At 52.0% G+C, this 19,109-nt stretch overlaps 2 protein-coding genes across 2 annotated transcripts in view; one reads left to right on the top strand and one right to left on the bottom strand.

The window, feature by feature from the left end:
* Nucleotides 1-313: 313 nt before the first annotated feature.
* On the bottom strand, nt 314-5,695 carry SCN3B (sodium voltage-gated channel beta subunit 3). Its single transcript, XM_009959141.2, has 5 exons — nt 5,641-5,695; nt 3,927-4,090; nt 2,148-2,373; nt 973-1,111; nt 314-377 (listed from the first exon to the last, which is right to left on the bottom strand). Exons 1-5 carry the CDS (start codon nt 5,693-5,695, stop codon nt 314-316), a joined length of 648 nt encoding a protein of 215 aa, XP_009957443.2.
* A 3,735-nt stretch (nt 5,696-9,430) lies between these two features.
* Nucleotides 9,431-19,109, top strand: part of ATP12A (ATPase H+/K+ transporting non-gastric alpha2 subunit) — a 42,220-nt gene continuing 32,541 nt past the window's right edge. Inside the window, exons 1-4 of the mRNA XM_086476880.1 lie at nt 9,431-9,506; nt 10,548-10,663; nt 14,079-14,105; nt 17,230-17,353. Coding sequence (XP_086333006.1) covers nt 9,431-9,506; nt 10,548-10,663; nt 14,079-14,105; nt 17,230-17,353 — 343 coding nt within the window. The remainder of the gene's footprint in view (nt 9,507-10,547; nt 10,664-14,078; nt 14,106-17,229; nt 17,354-19,109) is intronic.

A 19,109-nucleotide genomic window follows, 5' to 3' on the forward strand; every position in this document is an offset into this window, starting at 1 on the left:
CAGGGGACAGTGACTTATTCCCGACTCAACAGGAACAGGCAAAGGAGGAGTAATTACACCAACGGCCTGAAAGCGAACGTGCGTGTCGGTTCGGGGTTTACAGCACTATTAGTGCGCCTACATTGCTTCTAAGATCACTGGGGAAGCTCCAGAGAAGGAGCACAGCCAGACTCCAGGAGTGTCCCGCCCGCCTCTTCTCCCGCCCCACGCCTGCCTAACCCACTGCAGCGAGGCTGAAGGGCTGGCAGAGGCAGTGACTGACCGGTCCCTCGTCGCCTACCTTGGTGCCGTTCCTTCCGCTGACTCCTCTCCGCTATTCCTCCACAGGCACGGCACAGTTTTCCTTGTTTTCAGATGGAATCGCAAGATAGTCTGTCCTGGAGTTGAGGGAAGGAGGAAAGCATAACCTCGGGTGCTGCGGTGCAAAAACCAGTGCGGGCCCATCCACCCTTACAGAGATGCTGAACGCCTGCAAGTGTCTCTAAGGTAACAAGTGTCACCTGTAGAAGACGCTCGCAGTAGGAAACTCTCCTCAGCATAGTCAGGAGCAGACGCTGAGTCTTCCCGACTGTAAAATCCTGCATGTGCAGCCTTCCTACCATGTACAAAGCGCACCCTTACCCATGCCAAGTGAGTAGAAAGATGGGAATGGGCCAGTATATAAATGGGAACATCTCTGCCGTGCCAACTGCCTCTGTGAGTCAGAGCTCCCAAAGCAGGAGGGCACCTCCGCGCAGTTCAAACCGGGCCACTGCGGAATACCGTGCGCTGCGGCCCCGCTCCCCCCGTGCTGCGCTGTGCGAGTGCGCTCGCTCTTTTGGCACTCCCGACCGTTGTCACGGTTTCCGGCACAGCAAACATCAGCTAGAAACGCGCAACAGCCAAGTTCAGTCTTCTTGCAGGCTGACGTGGACCGAGACGCCTGAAGAACCCTCGCGGAACAGCTCACATCCGGAGAGATTTCACACTTACGCGCTTTCCTGGGCAGCCTCCTCTGCCTTAGAGACCTTCCTGTAGCAATAGACCATTTCTATCAGCAGCCACAAGGTGAGGAAGACCAGCAGAATATACATCATAATTTCAGAGATGACCGAGGTGAAATCTTCTCCAGCTGTTGAGAAAATGAAATAACCTCTGATCATTTACATGCAGCTACCAGACCAGAGCAGCTCCACTGGCACTCCCCACCCTCGTCATCCTTCCTAACCCACCTTGCCGGAGATACCCAGGGGCCACTGCGCTGCGAGGGGGCAAAAGACAGAGGGAACAGGCGAGGCTGCCCACGGGATTTGCCAGCAGCGATCCCACTGCGTGTTTCCAGCGGAATCGAGCGTGCCCCGGCTGGCACGTGTCTTGCACTCTCTGCCGCCCACACGCTCACCCAGACCGCGCACCGTTAGCCTGGCTCATCTCCACACTCTGCCTCCTTGGTGCTTCCCACCTGCCGTGTTACTTGACTGTGGTGTGCGGCAGCGATTTGAAAGAGATCAAAACACAGAGATGCTTGTGGGGAAGAAGGGAAGGGAAGTCGCAGCAGACAAAGATGAGGGCTAAAAGCTCTTGCCCCTCTCTGAAAAGAACAGCCCGATTTCTAACAAGCCAGGATCTCGACACTGGATGGAGCAAAACCAAGAGGAACAGAAAGAGCACGGCAAAGGGAAGGGGGGGACTGGGAGAGGGTGGAAGCAAGAGACTGCTATCAAAATGGAGAGTGAGTCGTTCCGAGAGGGAGGGGGCGGAAGGAAGGAAGCAGACGCTGCGGGTACCCTGGCAAAGGCTGTGCTGTAGCCTCCTAGAGCCAGCAGGGGAGAAGCGAGGGTTGTGAGCGGAGACACTGTAAACCTCTGCTTGCTTCTTGTGCCTGCCCAGCTGTTCCCAGCTGTTGCCCCAGCCTGCCGAGCTTTTTATACCTTCCGCCATTCACACACAACCTCTGAGAGCCTAAGAAGAGGCTGCAGCCACCAACAAAAGGCAGGTCTTTCCTCCCGAACCCTGCGTAGCGTTTGTTGCTGCCAGAAGGACAGACAGACACAATTATCTGGCAGCTCAGTCTCCCCTCTCCCGTGAAGCAGCGAGAACCTGTACCTCTGGATGACAACACCCGCGGCGAGTTAAGGCACAACGCGCTTTCTGCCCGTCCTTCATACCCTCCTCCACCACGGTGAGGTGGATCTGTCTGGAGCTCGTGAAGAGCGGTCGGTGAATCTCGAATTCGAACTCCCGGGTGATGTTACAGGTGTAGATCCCCGAATCGTTCAAGGTCACATTTAACACCGTGATGGATACATCCTGCATGTCTTTACTCCCGTTCCACTGTAACCGACCACTGAAGCGGCTTGGAAATTCATGGTTCCTCTTCCTGTACTCGTAGATCTGTGAGGAAATGCGAAGCAGTATTCTGATTAATCGCGGCCTCGTATCTCAGACACCACCACAGCATTTGCAAGGACCAGCATCATCCTCTAGCTACACCCGTGTATGTTCTGGGCTATGGCTTCCTTAGCTATGCGTATTCTCAACATCCTTTACCTCAACATCTCGGACTGCAAAAGACAGAAAACTGAATTATCTCCATCACAGAGGCAGAAAAACTAAGGCACAGAAAAAGCCACACGTGGACCACGACACAAACGTCAGCAACAGAACTAAACCCCAGGATCCTGCGCTCTCCGTGCCTAGCCTGTCAGTCACTGCGCGTGAGGGCATCTCGAGAAGGGACCAGAGAGCAAACGCAGCGAAGGCAAACAGTCATTTTGGGTAAGCCCTGGGCTGCTCGGCTGAAACGGAAGCGTCGCAGGGTAAAAACGACAGCGTGAAAACGGTCCATCAGCAGAACGGAGCCCGGGCAGCTTTCGCAGGCCTCATCTCTTGCAAGTTTCCGGCTGCCCACAGTCCCCATCGTCACACTGCCCGCCCCAGCTCCCTTCCGCCAGCAACTCTTCGGGTTGCCACTGGCAAACGTATCACCCCCGTCACCGAAAGTGAATTCCCATCCAACTCCTTAGCGCGGTCCCTTCAGGTCTCGGACAGCAGAATGTTTGTCATCTCGCCTGCCCGTGCTCAGCTGTGATGAAATACAACCCCTGACCTAATGCTTCCTACTCAGATGAAACGGCTAGAAACAAACGTGTCCCAGCCTTAACCTTATCCTCCGTTTTACCATTCTTCATTTAGTTCCTTGTCCGTACGATTCCCTTTTCGATTCACTCTGAAAACCAATTTTGCCTTTTCCTGACAGGGACCCAGAGCCGCCCACAGTCAGGACACCACTGCTTTCTCTGGGGAGAAAGAAGGAAATCCTGTCCTGCAGATTTCCCAGAGCCCGATTTAACCCCCCAAAACAGCTCTGGGATTCAGAAGCGTCCTAAGAAGGGAGACTTGGCCGAGGGTCCCGGGTGCCACTCGGTACTTCCGTTGCCCTCCCCGATTTCCGCACGCACCAGGCTTTGCGCATTCAGGGGATGGAACTGGAAGCTGACGCTCCTGTAGGTACGGCCCCAGGTGTCTGAACTCAGCACAGCTTCTAGCTTTTCCTGCCAGGAGTCCGTGCTGTGCCCAAGTGGGGAAATCAGCTAAGTCAGGAAAAGGCACTTTAGTCACTGCTCAGAACTGGCGCTGTGGAACCGCCGGGTGAAAATGCTGCAGAAGTTGTGAAGGTCTGCAGCTGGGAGCCGAACTCCAAGCTCGTCTCTCCTCCATGCTACGAAAGCAGCCTGCCGGGCATTTCTGCAGACTTGGAATGAGAACGTGGCAGGAAGCTTTTGTGCATACTTGGGTCTCTCTCCTTGCCTCATACTGGGGGACCCTGCTGCAGGACAAACTTACACTCTCATAAATACCTCTCGGCTTCTCCCACATGAGTTCACTGGACCGTGTTTCACAATAAGGCCTATGAAAACAAGGGCTCAGCTACCAAACATACATACAGGTTCATCTTTTCCACCCTCCGGCCTGTAGAACCACTCCACCACCGTGCTGGCTGTCACCTCTTCCCTCTTCATGCAGGAGATGCAGAGCAGCTTCATGTGCGTTCCTTGGACAGCCTCTGTCTCTGAGGGAACTTCAACACATACTGCAGAACAAAAACCAGCTAGGAAGAAGGAGCAGCAGAGAAGAAGCGTAAGACAGAATTAGAGAGAGACATCGGTTACCCACACCTCAGCATTTACGATCACGTCATGCCCAAGGGGGAAAACTGTTTGATTCGCTGCTAGCACCCCCTGACAGCAGAGAAGTCTCGAATGCCACATTTTACCCAACCTCCTTCTCTGAGGTATAAATAGTTCGTAATAATTAACAGAGGGTGCTCACTCCATGCAGATTCACCTCTCCAGAATCTGCTTTTCCACAACTTCAATTTTTCCTATAGTAATCGCTGCTGCTTCTGAGGCATTGTTCGCCCTCTCCCGTGCACGCCGAGCGTGCTCCTGCTACGGCAGCGGTTACAGTCTGGGATGACAGAGCGCCCCGAATCCTAGCGTGGGGGAACGGCTCGCTCTGTGTGCTAAGTGGAAAGGTCTGGGTGTTTTAACCTGGCGAGGTGTTCGAAGCTAACTGGGAGGATTCGCCACCCTTCCTGTTTCTAGGTTTTGTAAGCGGCACTGGGAATCGAGGGGCTTCGGCTTGAGTAAATTTGGCAGCGGGAGGAGTTATTGATTTTACAGGCTTTCCTGTTCAAAACGCTTCCAATTAGATCTGTGCCAACACTGGCAACCATGAAATACCGCTCTCCCAAACACGACAAAAATCATTGTCTGCGAAGCTGCGTACTTGATAAGAAAAGGAATGCTTCAGCATGACATCTCAGACTAAATCCCTGCTGACATTTGTCCCCTGGGCTAAACCATACTGGGTTCTGTCTGTCCAAACCCATCTCCAAAGCCTAGAGTTCAGCTCGCTGAAGATGCTGACTTGGCTGGCTGCTCCCTCCTCCCCAGCCTCTGAGATGCCATTAACCCACTCGCTCGAGCACTGTATCATCCCGGTACCTATCCTGGAAACAGCCAGATGCCAATTCTCCTGTACTACCGGCTCCATGGGTAGCAGCACCAGCTTTCTGGGAGCAGCTACTGGATCGTGCTCTACTCTGGTTAAATTAGACCCATCCACGCAGACAGGCACCCACACACGGAGCTGTGGGTATACGTGCACGTCAAACGTGGCCGCCTTGGCAAAACTAATCAGCCTCTTCTGGGCTGCAGAGGGAAAACTGTAATCGCAATAAAACGGTTATATAGACCGCGCGGAAAACCAGCACTAACGTGCGCTGCTGGACGGTCTGCACGTCCTCCCCGAGGCAACTGAACGTTCAATTACATTGCACATTTCAGAACAGCAGCGACCAGGAAACGGTAAAGAACTTGCACGCGTATTAAAGCACCCGCTTTGTGCCCTGAGTCTACTCAGTAGTAACGTATTTGCCTGCTCATATCAGCTCCACTGCGCTCACTCCTGCTCCCTGGGCACGAATGTCGTTTTCTCCTCTCGTAAACAAAAAACCCGCTCCGAAGGCTGGTCGTCGTGCCAGCACGAACGGAACCTCGCTACGAAAAGCGGTGCTTGAAACGAGCACCCGGCGAGAGGCGAGCACCAGATTTGGTGGGGAACCCGGCTGAAGGGAAGACGAACGGAAGCACCTACCCCAGACCACCAACGCGACCGAAGACGCACAAACCAGCCTCGGCAGCGCAGCCATTGTTCCCAGCCGGGAGCGAGTCTCAGCCCGGGCAGAGGCTCCTTCGGCGAACGCTGCTTCTCCGCTCCTCGCCCGGCGCAACAGGATGCCCGGCGGGCTCGCTCTGCGGCTGGCGGGCTCCGGGGGTGCCGCTTCCCCGCGGCGCGGGGGCAGGCGAGGGCCGGGCTCGCCCCGGCAGCACCACGGACAGGGCCGCGGCCCCGGACAGCTCCGCGGGCGCGGCCCCGCGGGGAGGGGCCGGGCGCCGCCGGGGCGCGGAGCAGCAGGTGGCCGCGGGGGAGCGGCGCGGCTCAGCCCGGCGCGGGGCGGCGGCGGCGGCCGGCGGCGGCGGCGGCCCTTTGTTCTGCGGCCCGGCCGGGGGCAGCGCGCATCGCTGCGCGGGGGCGCCCCTTCCCCGCCCGCCGCGGCCGGCAACGGCTGCGCGGAGCCCAGCCGAGCCCGGGCGGGGGGCACGGCCGGCGGCAGGCATGCGCGGGCGCCTCCCCCCTCCCTCCCGCCGTCCGTCCGTCCCTCCCTCCCTCCCTCCCTCCCCCGGCCCCAAACCCGGGCACACAGGGGCCGCGGCTGTCCCCGCCCTGCCGGCGGATAACGGGGGCTCCGCCGCCCCCGCGGGCGCACCCCGCTCGGGCACCCTCCTCCCCCGCCACCCCCTCGCCCGGAGCGGGGATACCGGCACCGGCCGGCCGGCCTCCGAAATGCAGCCGAGGGGGGAGCGCGGGGCGGGGGGGGAGCCAGCCCCGCGGGGTCACGGAAAGGCCTCCGCCTCTGAGAAGTTTAATACCAACGTCTGCACTGAAGCGCTGAAGGTCACAGCTGGAAATACCGGGAAATCCTCTCTCCTCCTGTTCCCGTCTGGTTCCCAGCAGTTTAATGCCAGCACCATTCTCGTCTTGGACTGGGGCCACCGTGCCCCGAAGGGCTCCTCCAACTTTGAAGGTCACAGCGGTCAGAGACGGGGAAAATGAGGTGCCCGTGAAACACGCTCCCTCTGTTTATAACACGCAGCACAATCTATTGCATTAAACCTGGCCAACCCCACCAGAGAGCGACAGGCGAGCAGCTCCCAGAGCCACAACTCAGGGCGCAGACGGCGAGACCCCCACCCCAACAGGGAAACTCGCAGCCGTCAGAAAGCATCGGCTTCCAGCCCTTCAGCTGGGCACGACACTGCTGGCGGTGGGCACTACCACAGCTCCGCAGCCTCCCGGCACCGGGGGCTTGGTGCTAAGGGCACACACACGCAGCCTGGTCCCTACGCTGCGTAAGCGAAGCGGGCACAGAACAAAGCCAACACTTTTACTAGACATCATCTAATCATGTTTGTATCAGCAAGCTGCATTCATCATCTGCCAATAACCACACAGAGCAAACTGCCTCCACGTCACCCTTTACAGCAGCCTACCGTGACAACTCCACGTCATTCCTAGCTAAGGACATCTTCCCAATTCCTTTTTCTGCCTCACTTTACAGACTGGACAGGTTACTCTGCTCTCCCCCAGCCCACGTCCAGCTATGACCCGTGAAACCTTTGCAGCCCTGAGGTATTATGTCAGGGACGGACCAAAGCCACCACAGTCTTTACGTGCTGGCCATCAGGTTTCGCTCACTGCCCCATCCGCTCCTCCTAGGCTTCTTCGGGTCACCGCACACCCCTACCAGCAAACGAGACAGAAAACACCTATTTGATGTATCTCCAGGAGCCAGGTGTGACTATGGAGACCACAGCTTGCGAGTCCGTGGCCCGCAGATGCCGGCAACACACATCCACTTCCCCCCTTAGAAGCCATCCATCATGAACATCCCAATCTTGCAATCTGACTTCTCTCCCCAAAACGGCAGCCACGATACCCAGAGACGACGGAAGGACGTAGCCTCCCGCATTAAGCCATTTGCCTTTCTCCCATTGCCCCCCGCTATAGGCCCAACAAGTCCGCAAAGGGAAGGGCAGGCTAAGCCACAGGACTTGCTCCTAACTCTTCTGGAACAATCCAGCCCGTGCGTGGCGGATGAGCGCGGATGGTGGGTTTTTTATAGCCACAGGAACTACCGGACAATGCCCCCGGCTATCTCATCCGACAGCCACCTGTTTCATGAAGTGCAGTGGAAATCACATCTGTTCTCAGGAAGCCAGGTGCGCCGCCAGGGAACACGGGACACGGAGCTGTGCTGCGGGTGCTACGGCTGCTCTGATGACAGCTATTAGGGAGAATCCTGCCAGGGAGGAGAGAGAGGGCCTGAGAGGATTAAGAGGAAGCCAAAGCTCTGCAGTGCAGATTCAGCCAGCGGCCACTGACGAGCCCTTCAGCCCTGTCTACTCCTGCCCTCGCACAGCCCTGCCGTCAGGTGCCTTGGTGCTCCCCCAGGTAGAACGAGAAGCCTTTTCTCCTCTAACCCCAGGCACTCCAGAACTCGCCTGCCAACCCATTTAAATTACAGCGACGAACAAACGTCCCAAAGTAGTAATGAGTTGTCCCTCAGAACCGCTCACGTACAGACCTCAAGCACTTCACGCTCAACCGGTGTTCTGCATGAGAAATTGGGCCCAGAGGTGAAGAAAATCTCTGGTGAAACTGGGCTTGGATTTGGGTGGATCGTAACACAAAAAGCCACAGGTCAGGGAAGCAAATGGAGATCACACCCTCTTCCCCAGCTCTGGAGCTTATTCTTCACCTACAGCATGCCTCATGTACCACAGACAAAACCAAAGGTGATCTGAAATAAATACTTGTCAGTCCAGTTTCTTAAACTGCCAGAACCTGTAGTGTTTTGGTTGGGGTTTTTTTTTTTGTTTGTTTGTTTGTTTTTAAGAAAAGCTTCTCTGGACTTATTCCAGGATACGGTATGTTTGTAGAACGAAAGGATACGATACTTTCATTCTTGCTATGATGCAGGTTTAGCTGGGAACCACTCCAACATCTCCATGTGCCCATTTTGAACGGGCAACAAACGCTGCCCAGCCCTCTTCAAGAAAACTTGCAAATAAATGGGATGCCACACGGGAAGCCTGTTTCAATTTTCATCCCTGGCGTGCTGCGAAAGAGACGGAGAGCACACGCTCTGCAAAGCCCATCCGACGCAGGGATGCGCAGCTGCTCCTTCTGGCCCCAACGCAGCCCTGACGCCTCCAGCTGGAGGACAGGCGTAACCCTTAGGGCGCGGGATGCTCGGCACCACAAAGCCCTCAGCCATTTTGGCACTCCAGGGGAAACGGTGAGGAGGACTGCATGTTGGGAGAGAGAAATCTTGAACGCTGCAAGAAGCAGCCCAACTCATCATGCGGGGGTTGCTATGGCAACCCACCCAAGTTAATGCTTCGCAGGAAAGGAAAAAAAATGAAAAAAGGCTGGCACTTTTGCACAGGCACAACAAGATGAGGAGATAAAAATAATTTCAGCACCCTGCCCCCACTGATCTCTCGCTCTTACGGTCCCTGAGCCACGGGAGCGGGAACACAAAACCCGCGTGCGTGGCCTCCCTGTGACAGCCCTCTCGGCAGCCTCCCCTGCCATCCGCAATCCCATCAGCTCGCTCCAGTGCCAACGTCCTCTTTATGGCGCAGCTCAGCAGCGGCAAACCCCGTTCCTGCGCAGCCCCTGCTGACGGGCAGGAGCCAACACACACCCACCGCTGGGATCTGCTGCTCCTAGACAACCCGACCTCAAGTCCACCACGGCTGTGCAACAGCCAGACGACTGCGGTGCGATCCACCGATGTGCAACGGCTGGAAGAGGGAGCATGACAATGAAGGCAGCATCCTTCACGCTGGCTCACCGCTGCTCCCCCAGAGCAGCCTCTAGCTGGTATGAAACGGGTAACGGTTTGCCGAGGAGTCGTACAGGATAATGGATACCAATTTAAAAATGTTCAATTCAATAGATGCAGGCATCCTGCCCACGCAGTTTAAAAACCCGTTCTACAGAAATCTATAGCAAGACTTCTCTGGTTGCCTTTACAGGGTGCCTGGAGGGTTATAAAAGCTCATTCAGTTTTCCCTTTTCCACATTCAAGTTTCAAAATGCATTCTCCGTGTACCTGCCAACACCTGCATCCCCAGCGTCACTCTAAGACAACTCCAGCTATACGCTTCACACGGCTTTGCCTCGCTGCACCTACATTTCCAGCCCATGCACAGGTCCCAACGCCGGGGACCAGGTCTGCAGCGTTCCGGTGCACCCAGCCCCAGCTGCACGCCCTTCTCACCCCCTGCCAGCGTTCAGGGAGGCAGGTCCCATAAATGCCCTCAAGACGCAGGTACCCGGAGCGACTGTGCCATCTTTACAGGCTCTCTCTGTACAAACACCCGCCTGCATTCGTGCTGCATCCGTTTTGGCCCGATCGGTTTTTCCCCGCGCCAGGTAACGGAGGGGGGCTCCCCACGCACATCCCCCCTAGGCTGCCCAAAAGCTATGCTCCGCACTGAGCGGCCGCTCGGCTGTCACACACACGCCGCAGTTCCTCCTTCCGCCGTACACCGGTTGTGCGCGTTCTTGACTCCTGCTACCTGAGCTTGGCTTAGCTTCCTTCGCGCCTGGGGAAGAGGCCAGCTGACTTCCAAGGCCTCTGTTTGGGATGGGCGATATTCTGACCCTTTAGTGCCAGCTGCTCCCCCTTTCTGCCTTGCTTTCACTGAGGACCCTCAAGTCAAAGTCCCTTTGCCATCCATATCTCCCAGAGAAAACACAGGCTGTTCAACACGCCTCTATTTATCCTTGGCTCTGAGAATTGTTTTCCTTTCAGGACCAGGAATGAGAAGGACTGGATATTAGAGAATCCTCCCCTCTGCGAACAAGGAGTAGCTGCCCTGGCAAGCAGACTGCCCGAGCTGTGTGTGAGCCTTTAATGCTTTTCACAGCGGTGCTCCCCGTCAGGAATACTGCCTCGAACGCGCAACAGTCCTGCGCGAGCCGAAGCCTGCGCATGCACAGAGGACTGGCAGGGCCCGGGGACTTGGATCCCTGGGAGCAGCAGGTGCGCTCTGAAGGCTGGGTTGAAAATCCTCCCCTCCGCGTCCAAGAAACGCACTGAGCTTCGTTCCTGCACGTTGCCAACACTTTGTGGGCAGCAACCACATAAACACGTTTTTTCAGACCTTTACCACAGGCCCTATTTAGAGGTGCGTTACTGTATACATCCTGGAAATTCGAAGCCCTGGTGTCAGTCCAGGTACTTTTGGGGTATTGTTTTCTGGGACTCAATGCCAACAAATTCAAGTACTGCACACGCACACAGGCAAAGCCTTTGCGTGCTGTAACGGAAGCGCTGTTTTACCAATCTAGAGCCTAATGAGGTGGCACTTTCACAGATATGCTTTTAGGCCTCTCCTCAGCTCATTCACTTTAGCAGCGGATGAAAATCCATTAGTGTGCCAGATTGCCACACGTATTCATTCCTATTTACTCATTTAATCTCTGAATCTTTACTGCTAGTAAAATACACAAATGCATCAAATATTTTAGCACCGTGCAATGACTGCATTTTGGTAAAGAAAAGCTTGTTCAGCAAGTGTTACTGCCTTACCTTGGCTGGCTGAAGTGCTAGCTGCTGCTTTTCTCCTTAAACGGTGAACAAAGCTGCATCTCCTCCCAGCTGTCATGAACACGGGTGTCCACCTTTAAGTTGGTTTCCAAGTCCCGTACAAGACAGGTCTGGCTACTTCCCCAATGCGGTTTGTTTTCACACGAGTCCAGGAAATATGAAGGATTCCAAGAGACTTTTTTTGTACTGGAGATGTGCGGTCAGATATACTTATTACCGTGCAGAATCAAGTCTCCCATTGTGAAAGAGAAGCTTTTTTGGTTTTGGCTATGTTCTGCACCTTCCGTCTGGGGGTTTCCAACTTTCTCCTCCCAGTAGCACAACTATCATAGTCTTTCATCTAGAACGACAAGCACATATGTAAGACATTAGACATCACACAAGAGAAAGGAGAAACAGTTTTTCCAGCTTCAATACAACAGAATTGAAAGGTCTTTTGCCTTCTGACAGGGAGGAACTGGTCAAAATCAAAGGTGCTGTGTAAAACAGTGGAAGTTACACAGAGATTTGAATCTGTAAAATGTCACTTTCTCCTTCAAAATGGCCATTTTTCAAAGGGAATTCCTTGCTAGCACCTCAGTGTCTAAGCAGACACCTTCTCCTGGCTAGATATTCTCCAACAGTTTGCTTACTTTTAGTAGTTGTTTTATTAACTTTAAACAAAGAAACAACCACATAAAAACCCCAAACAAATTTAGAGAAATCGTAAGTTTCCATCCAGAGGCTAAATGTTGTACAGGAAAGGAGAGAATACACGGAGAGATCCCTGAGGGTGGGGCATGGAGGGAAGGGGCGAGAGGGAGAACACGGCTGCACACGGATGTGCGCGCGTGTGCAGGTATGTACGTAAGCGCGTGCTGCGGGTAGGAGGCAAAACGTGCCTGGTGCTGAGCCGTGCCGCCCCGGCAACCAACGGCACTGCTCCTGCAGACCCGGCAGATAGCGCTGTCCCCTCTGCGCTGCCGGAGCTAAAGCCGACCTCAAGCTCCTCCGTTCCGAGACATTTTTCAGGCAACACAGATCTTACAGCTAGAGAAACTGTGCTCTGCTCATCTTTCTAGCTGCACCCACTTGTCACCTGGCGTGACTGCTGTCAATTACTCACTTCAGAGAGTCCCCACCACAGACAAGCCGCTTTACAAATGCTGGACTAAGAGCTCAGTGTAGCCTTTCTGTCCCATGATTTAATGGCCGTGAGTTCTTCAGTGTCACAGCTGGTGAGTAAAGTAATTTCTCTCTGAAAACTCTCTTTAATTTATCTACAAATAGATGACATGTCTGCATCACTTACACCTTTTCCCCAGTTACTGTGAAACTCTGAAGTACATCAATTCTCTCAGAAAAAAACAGGGGCGCAAACCTACGTTCAAGTCACACATGGCAACTGAACCAGCTGCAACACTTAACACTTTGCGTGCAAGTGCAAATACTCCCCTTTCACCCCCAAAATCTGGAGTTCTTGACTTAGCAAAACTACAAAATCCCTGCAAGGGAACAGCTCTTCCGCTGGTGCCTGTCACATTCTAAAAGCATTTGGCCACGAAGGACTGAAGTGACGTGCAATCTCAATACGAGCTTCAGAATTAGATTTCGGTGGTACGACAAAAACAAGAGGGATGAAGAAATTCCTCTCCAGACTCAACTCTGGAATACAGCACCAACTCTGCTCCCTATGCTTGCCTTGCTTCCTCCCCTCCCTTCACCTCTTATTGCCCTCGTTGCCCTGCCTGACTCCTGCCCCCTACTTTCTCTGTCATTCCGCTTCGCTTCTGCCTTGCCAGCTCGCGTACCGTTATCTGCGAGCTTTACCTGCCCTCGTCCCCTCACGCTGCCCAGCTGATGGGCACTTACTCCTTGGCTCCACGGTACCTCTAAAGACCAGGTGGTTTACACTGAGCAGAGAGGACACTACACAAAAATTGACTGTGTTGCATGCAGTAACCAGTTACAGTGAGTCACTACTTTTTACAAGAAACTACAGACTATATAAAACACTGGCTTTGGCTATAATTAAAAAAACCAATGCTCTGAGAAGAATGAATCCGTAACTGTTATATCAGGTACAGATCTCAGTGTGTTCCTGCCAGATATCAGCCAGTTCTTTAAGACAAATAAAAGAATAAGAAATCAAAAATGTCTGTTGAGATCGGACAGGCTGGAAGGCACAGGGACTAATTCAATTCCACCAGCAGCTCCTGAACAGAACATAACAACATCACTCTTCGCTCCGCAGCCAGCAGACAGGGTAGCCAGCTACCTGAGTCATGTAATTGCTTGAAGGTCACAGAGGTTGCTTATTTCAAGGTCAGCTGAAACTAGGTCATCAGCTTAAGTCTGTGTTTTGGCAAGGACTAAAAACTCGTGCCAGCTGCCAGCACCGTACAGAGGATGAATCAAGTTCAAGAGCGTTCTTGGTCCTAATGGTCAGGTGCCATTATTACCTTCCCACCCTCAAATCCAAACAAAACCAAGCCAAATGTTTTGGATGGTACTTACTTTGCAAACAGAAACAGTTTCCTTCTAGGGCTGGAGATGGGGCTGTCCAACCCAAGAACAAGGGACACTGTCGACGTACACTCCCCGATCACTCACGCGTGCAGAAACACAGAACGTTGGCACCACGCTTCCAGAAGGCCGTTTTTACGAGTCCCACTTCCTATTAAAAAAAAAAAAAAAGGTATTTGTTATTACTCATACTTGAGAGAGAAGCTTGCGGTTCTGAAGAGTATTAAGTTTTATCTGCAACTTACATAACATTTTCCTTATTGCTATTCCTATGCGTACATTTGAATAATCAAAACAGGAAACACTCGGACTATAATCTCTTTTTTCTTTCATATTTGTACAGGTTGAGCATCATAGGATCATCGTCCAGGTACAACTATCCAGTGATAGTAACTGGAGTCATGCTGATCACACCAGAGAGAGAATACTACACAAAAGAACACCATGCACATACATTCCACTTAAAGAGACACACGCGCCTCCCTCTACATAAAAGCGGTTACGTTGGAAGCCATCCCCATGGTCACAAATGCCCAGTAAGAACGAGGTGAAAGGCTACTTATGTGACCCACTAAGCAGTGGCACGATCATTTCCATTCCAGTGGCACTACACATGGCCACCAGCCCCTAACAGTACGTGAGTGATTACATTCTGATCATTCATGCACTCCAGATGCTCACAGCACATCGACAGCAGCTAGTTGTTAATACTTTTGTGGTGCAGCGTAAACAACCCTTGATTAAAAACACTTTAGGAAGTGCAGTCCTCATTCTAAAACCCCAAGACAGTTTATATTATTAAGACTGTCTATGGGTTTTTCTGTACAGGATCAGCAGAGATAGCTGGGAGGCCGAGGGAGGCAGGGATCACTGAGCCCTCACGCACGGTGAACAAACGATGACGGGGTGTCCGCTTTTTGTCAAAAGCGCCTTTGAGGGAAGAGACAAAATTACCTTGTTCTATAAAATAGGTAAGCTTTATGCCAGAAACGCCGTTCCATTCAAACCCAAGCCGTGCACTACAAAAGAGAGCCCTGACAGACGCTGGCAGTCAGCTGCACTTAAAGGTCCTGCGTTGGCCTGGCAAGGGTTACGTTCTCGTCTCCTGCGTGTAACCGCTCTGGACAGCCCCGGTGCAGGGCGCTCAGTGGGGTTCCCATTGCTCACTACAGAGGGCAACTCCCCGTGCTTTGACCACAGCCTTCCCTCCTACACCTGTCCTGATGTAAACCATTCAAGGAACGACACTTCCTAACAAAGGAGATGTTTGCTCTATCAATAGTCTTTTTCGCTCATATCACAAGCATTACTACCCTTTCCCAGCAACTAAGAGCAACGACACACAAATAGGTGTCAACACCGGTTGTTCCTCTAAGAAATGAAGAAGCAAAGCACACCAGCGTGACGTACTGAAAGCACCAGCGTGACGTTGTTTCCGAGGCAGAAATAAAACTTCACACATGCTCAACGAAAGCTGGAAGCTTATTCCAATTTAGAAAAAAGTGTGCTTTCTCTAAAATGCCAGAGCGCTCCTAAACTCTAACAGAGTATTAAGCATAATTTTCTTTTCCCAACTACTTGTGGGGCCTGTAAACGTAGAATTTGAAAGACCATATAGACAAGTAGGGTTAATTCTGCACCTGCTCCTGATTTCAGTGGGTACTGCACACGCATTCATCCGTAGACTAATAAAGTCCTTTAACATCTGAACCCATGAGGTGTCAAATCCTCCCGCCCATGAGGAAGAGCGGGAACAGAGGTGGATCATGATTTGCTCAAGGCCACAGATTAAACCTGGGGTTGAGGTGAGGGCCCTTACCTTCCTGTTTCCTGCGTAATGACCGGGTTACGGAGCCTCCGCCCCACCACTGACCCCCATACCTTCATTGTTGTCCCACGATCGCACGCGCGCTCGCTTAGCAACATCGGTCTTTCTCCTTCCCCCATGCATCTTGCTCAGCAAAACCATCTCACCTCATTTCCCTTTCTAGGCAAAGCGTTACGGTCTCTTCTTTTCCCCACCTTGTATCGCACGCAGGTGCCAACAGGCACACAGGAAGCACGCTGGTGCTGTAACGTACCGAAAGCCTTTGCAGCTTCAGAGAGCCCTTGACTGACTGAAATCCACTTTAAAAAACCCACTTTTCCTCTTGGTGATTATCTCAGAAAGAAATGTTTCTGGGTTTTTTTCCTCCTCTCCCCATACTTTTTTTCCTCTTGGAGCATTCAGTCATTTGTGTTTAATGATTTGCAAATTATTAAACATGCAAATAGCTACCGTTCTTTATAAACCGCCTCCATGTTCTGCTAAATTTACTGTTTTCCAGTGAAAATAGTCATCAGGCCGCTTGATAGGCATTCCATGCCTCACGCTCAAAGCAAGCATGAAGTGGAGCAACACTGAACGCAGATCTGGGAATCCATGGCACAATTCCAAATGCAGGCTTAGACTGATAAGGAAGGTCTAATGCAATAGGCGCATTTCCAGCAGCATATAGATTTTCCTGCCTGTTATTTTAGTCTCAAAGCCAAAATGCCAGCTTGGAGGGTTCAAGTCTTCCAGTTATGTTTGGAAAATACAACACAGACAAACACCTGCTGTAAGGAGCAGCGACCTCCTTGACTTGCTCTAGTTTTGATCCGAGTATTGGCACGGTCACCAAAGGGATCTCCTCACGCTAACAGGGGCAGCGTTCCCTAGTCACACAGAAATACTATCCCAGAAGATCAAAGAGCTCATGGCTCACTTCGAAGAGCCCACACAAACAGCTCTCAGACAGCAACCTTCTCTGGCCCAGTCTACCTGAGCAGAGCTGGAGCTTAGCAATGGAAAGTACTACCTGACATTTACTGGGGCAGGCAGAAGAGCTCATCAGCTGCACATTAAGACTGTCAGTTGCCAATTTGTTCTTGCCAGCTGTTTTAAAATTATTCTTAAAAACACTTTGTTAAAAAAAAAAAATTAAAAATTATGCTCATTCCCTCCCTCCCAATGTAATCATTAAGAATTTGAACAACATCAATCAGTTTTGATTCCACCAAGTGGTACTTCATGGGGTGCCTCTACATTCCTGAACAATCTCCCTGAACACCAAACTGCAAATTCTTTTCAGCTCAAAATGGAATAAAACGGTAGCATCATCAGATAGGTGTATGCTACGCTGCATCAAAGTGCTGAGCAGCAGCAGAGAGAAAAATCAGAAGAGAGTAAAGGCGTCACTAAAGCAGGTCGTAGGAGAAGATGGCACAACTACTGGATCACAAAAAGTGGCGGGATGCGTTAAATAGCAGACCCCACTACTCACCTCAGCAACAAGAAAGGAATCTAGGGAAAGGAGATGTTTTGCTGCCCGTGTCCTGCTCTAATGAGGCCAACCCAGTCTTGGTTTCGACTGGCATTTCCTACTGCAACCAGAACAAAGCTTCCCAGCCCTTGCCTGAAGCGGTCTGGAGCGCAATTCACACGTGACAGAGGTTCTTGTTTTTTGGTGCAGTTCTCGGAAGCGGGAAGGAAGCAGCATTCCCACAGGCCTGACTCTCGTTACCAGCTGGTTGCTGCTAGGCGTTTTCTCACCCACCTATCTCACGCGCCTCAGAATACTTTCCGTAAGGAGGCCGGCAAGTCCTAACTGGCAAACAACGCTGAAATAGGGCACGCAGGCCTGGCGAGCGTTCAGATGGGGATGGCAGACAACTCTCTGTCAGTCAGGACTTCAGATATACAAATGACGTACGCGCTGGTTCGGTGTACATGTTTAACCCTTTTCATACCTTCACTTCTGCAGGGAAAGTAATAATCTGCTTTTTCTTCCCGCTAATTCTCAAGAGGCATCCTGATACCCAACCCCACCACTTGATTCTCTTTGCCTCCCAAGTTCTTCCAAGCCACTCCCATCATCCCTGTTCAGCCACTCCATGTTCCCATTCCCCAAAGCCGCGCTCTCTCTCACTGCTTGCAGGCAGGTTTTGTCCATGTCCTAAACTTGCCACTAACCTCTTCACCCTTGGGGCACAGCAACCTGCTCAACCCACCATTTTGTTCAGATCTGGGCATGTTGTTGAGAATCATTAGAGAAAAGTTGTTGTACAGGAACTACACATGTGGGTATGACAGGGTTTACAGCAACGAGACAGTGACCAGACTACAGAGCACGTACCCACAGGCTCTCAGGAGATTTCTGTAAGGCAGCAAGCAGAGTGTTCACGGGGAAGCAAACACCTCAGAACTGGGATGGGTTTCCGGGAGCGAAGGAGGCGAGATACTGGGGAGCACATGTCAAAGAATCAGGCAGGCAGTTGGAAAATTATGAGGTAGCATGATGGTTTGGGACATGCTCCAAGGCAGCGTCCTGACACGCCCCATGTTACAGAAATCTCTAGTGGAATCAATGCCCAAATCTTATCTCCTCTCGCTCCTCTAGAAATAGCCTCGGAAAAAAACATGGCACACATTTTAAGAGGGAATCAGAAATAAGAGTACTGAAAAAAGCCTGCTTGCTGCCATGGGCCTGCGTGCAGTCTGAACTGAGTTCAGGTGCTGGGAGTCCTGACCAGCCTCAGGGAAGGAATTATGCCATTTAGTCTTCCCAAACACACACAGACGAGGAGGCCGAGTTTTGCTGTTTATCAGCTCATAATGCAAGAACAGAAAGTAGGTCAGCAAGCACGGTATCTCAAAAATGAAGAAAACTATCTTCCAGTCCCTGCTTCCGGGATGGTTTTGATCAATGTATGTAGGCATGAGCAGAGATGATTTTTAGAATGAAAAAAAAAAAAGAAACCGAGCCCAAGGCTGTGGTGGACTCCCCCAGACCAAGTCAAGCAGCAATGCAAGTAATTCAGCACTCAGGGAAGAAGAGAAATACGTTCATGCCTAAGTTCCTGGGGGCCCCAGGCAGAGGCACATTACCAGCTCTGGGTGCTGTAAGTGCATCAAAAATCAAGCCAATGTACAGCAAAGCAGTGATTATAACACCAGATTTAGCACAAGCACCCACAGCTTTAAGCTATTCTTCCCGAGTGCCCTACATAACAAACCCAAACAAATTATGGAATGAGTAATGAAAAGGTAGGAGGTGGCAAGGCTTGTTTTGGTTCAGGAAAGGATTCCCATCCCTTGCTTGGAATCTAAATTAGATTCAATTTAGATTACAGTGAGGCAAGGCCAAATTCCCTTGATGAATGAGTTGCTGCAGCAGATCGCTTGGATTTTGCAGCCATTCTTTAACAAATGCATTTTTCATCTCCCGCTTCTACTTTTGTTTCTGATCTTGTCAGCTTCATGCCATGCCCTCCCCTGTTCGTCTGGGTTAGGATATCCCTTATTATCTCTCTCAGTAAGGAAAGAACTAATTTGTTGTCTGGTAGAGAGAGA

This window comes from Leptosomus discolor, chromosome 22, assembly GCF_034619465.1.
Source record: "Leptosomus discolor isolate bLepDis1 chromosome 22, bLepDis1.hap2, whole genome shotgun sequence".
Lineage (NCBI taxonomy): Eukaryota > Metazoa > Chordata > Aves > Leptosomiformes > Leptosomidae > Leptosomus > Leptosomus discolor.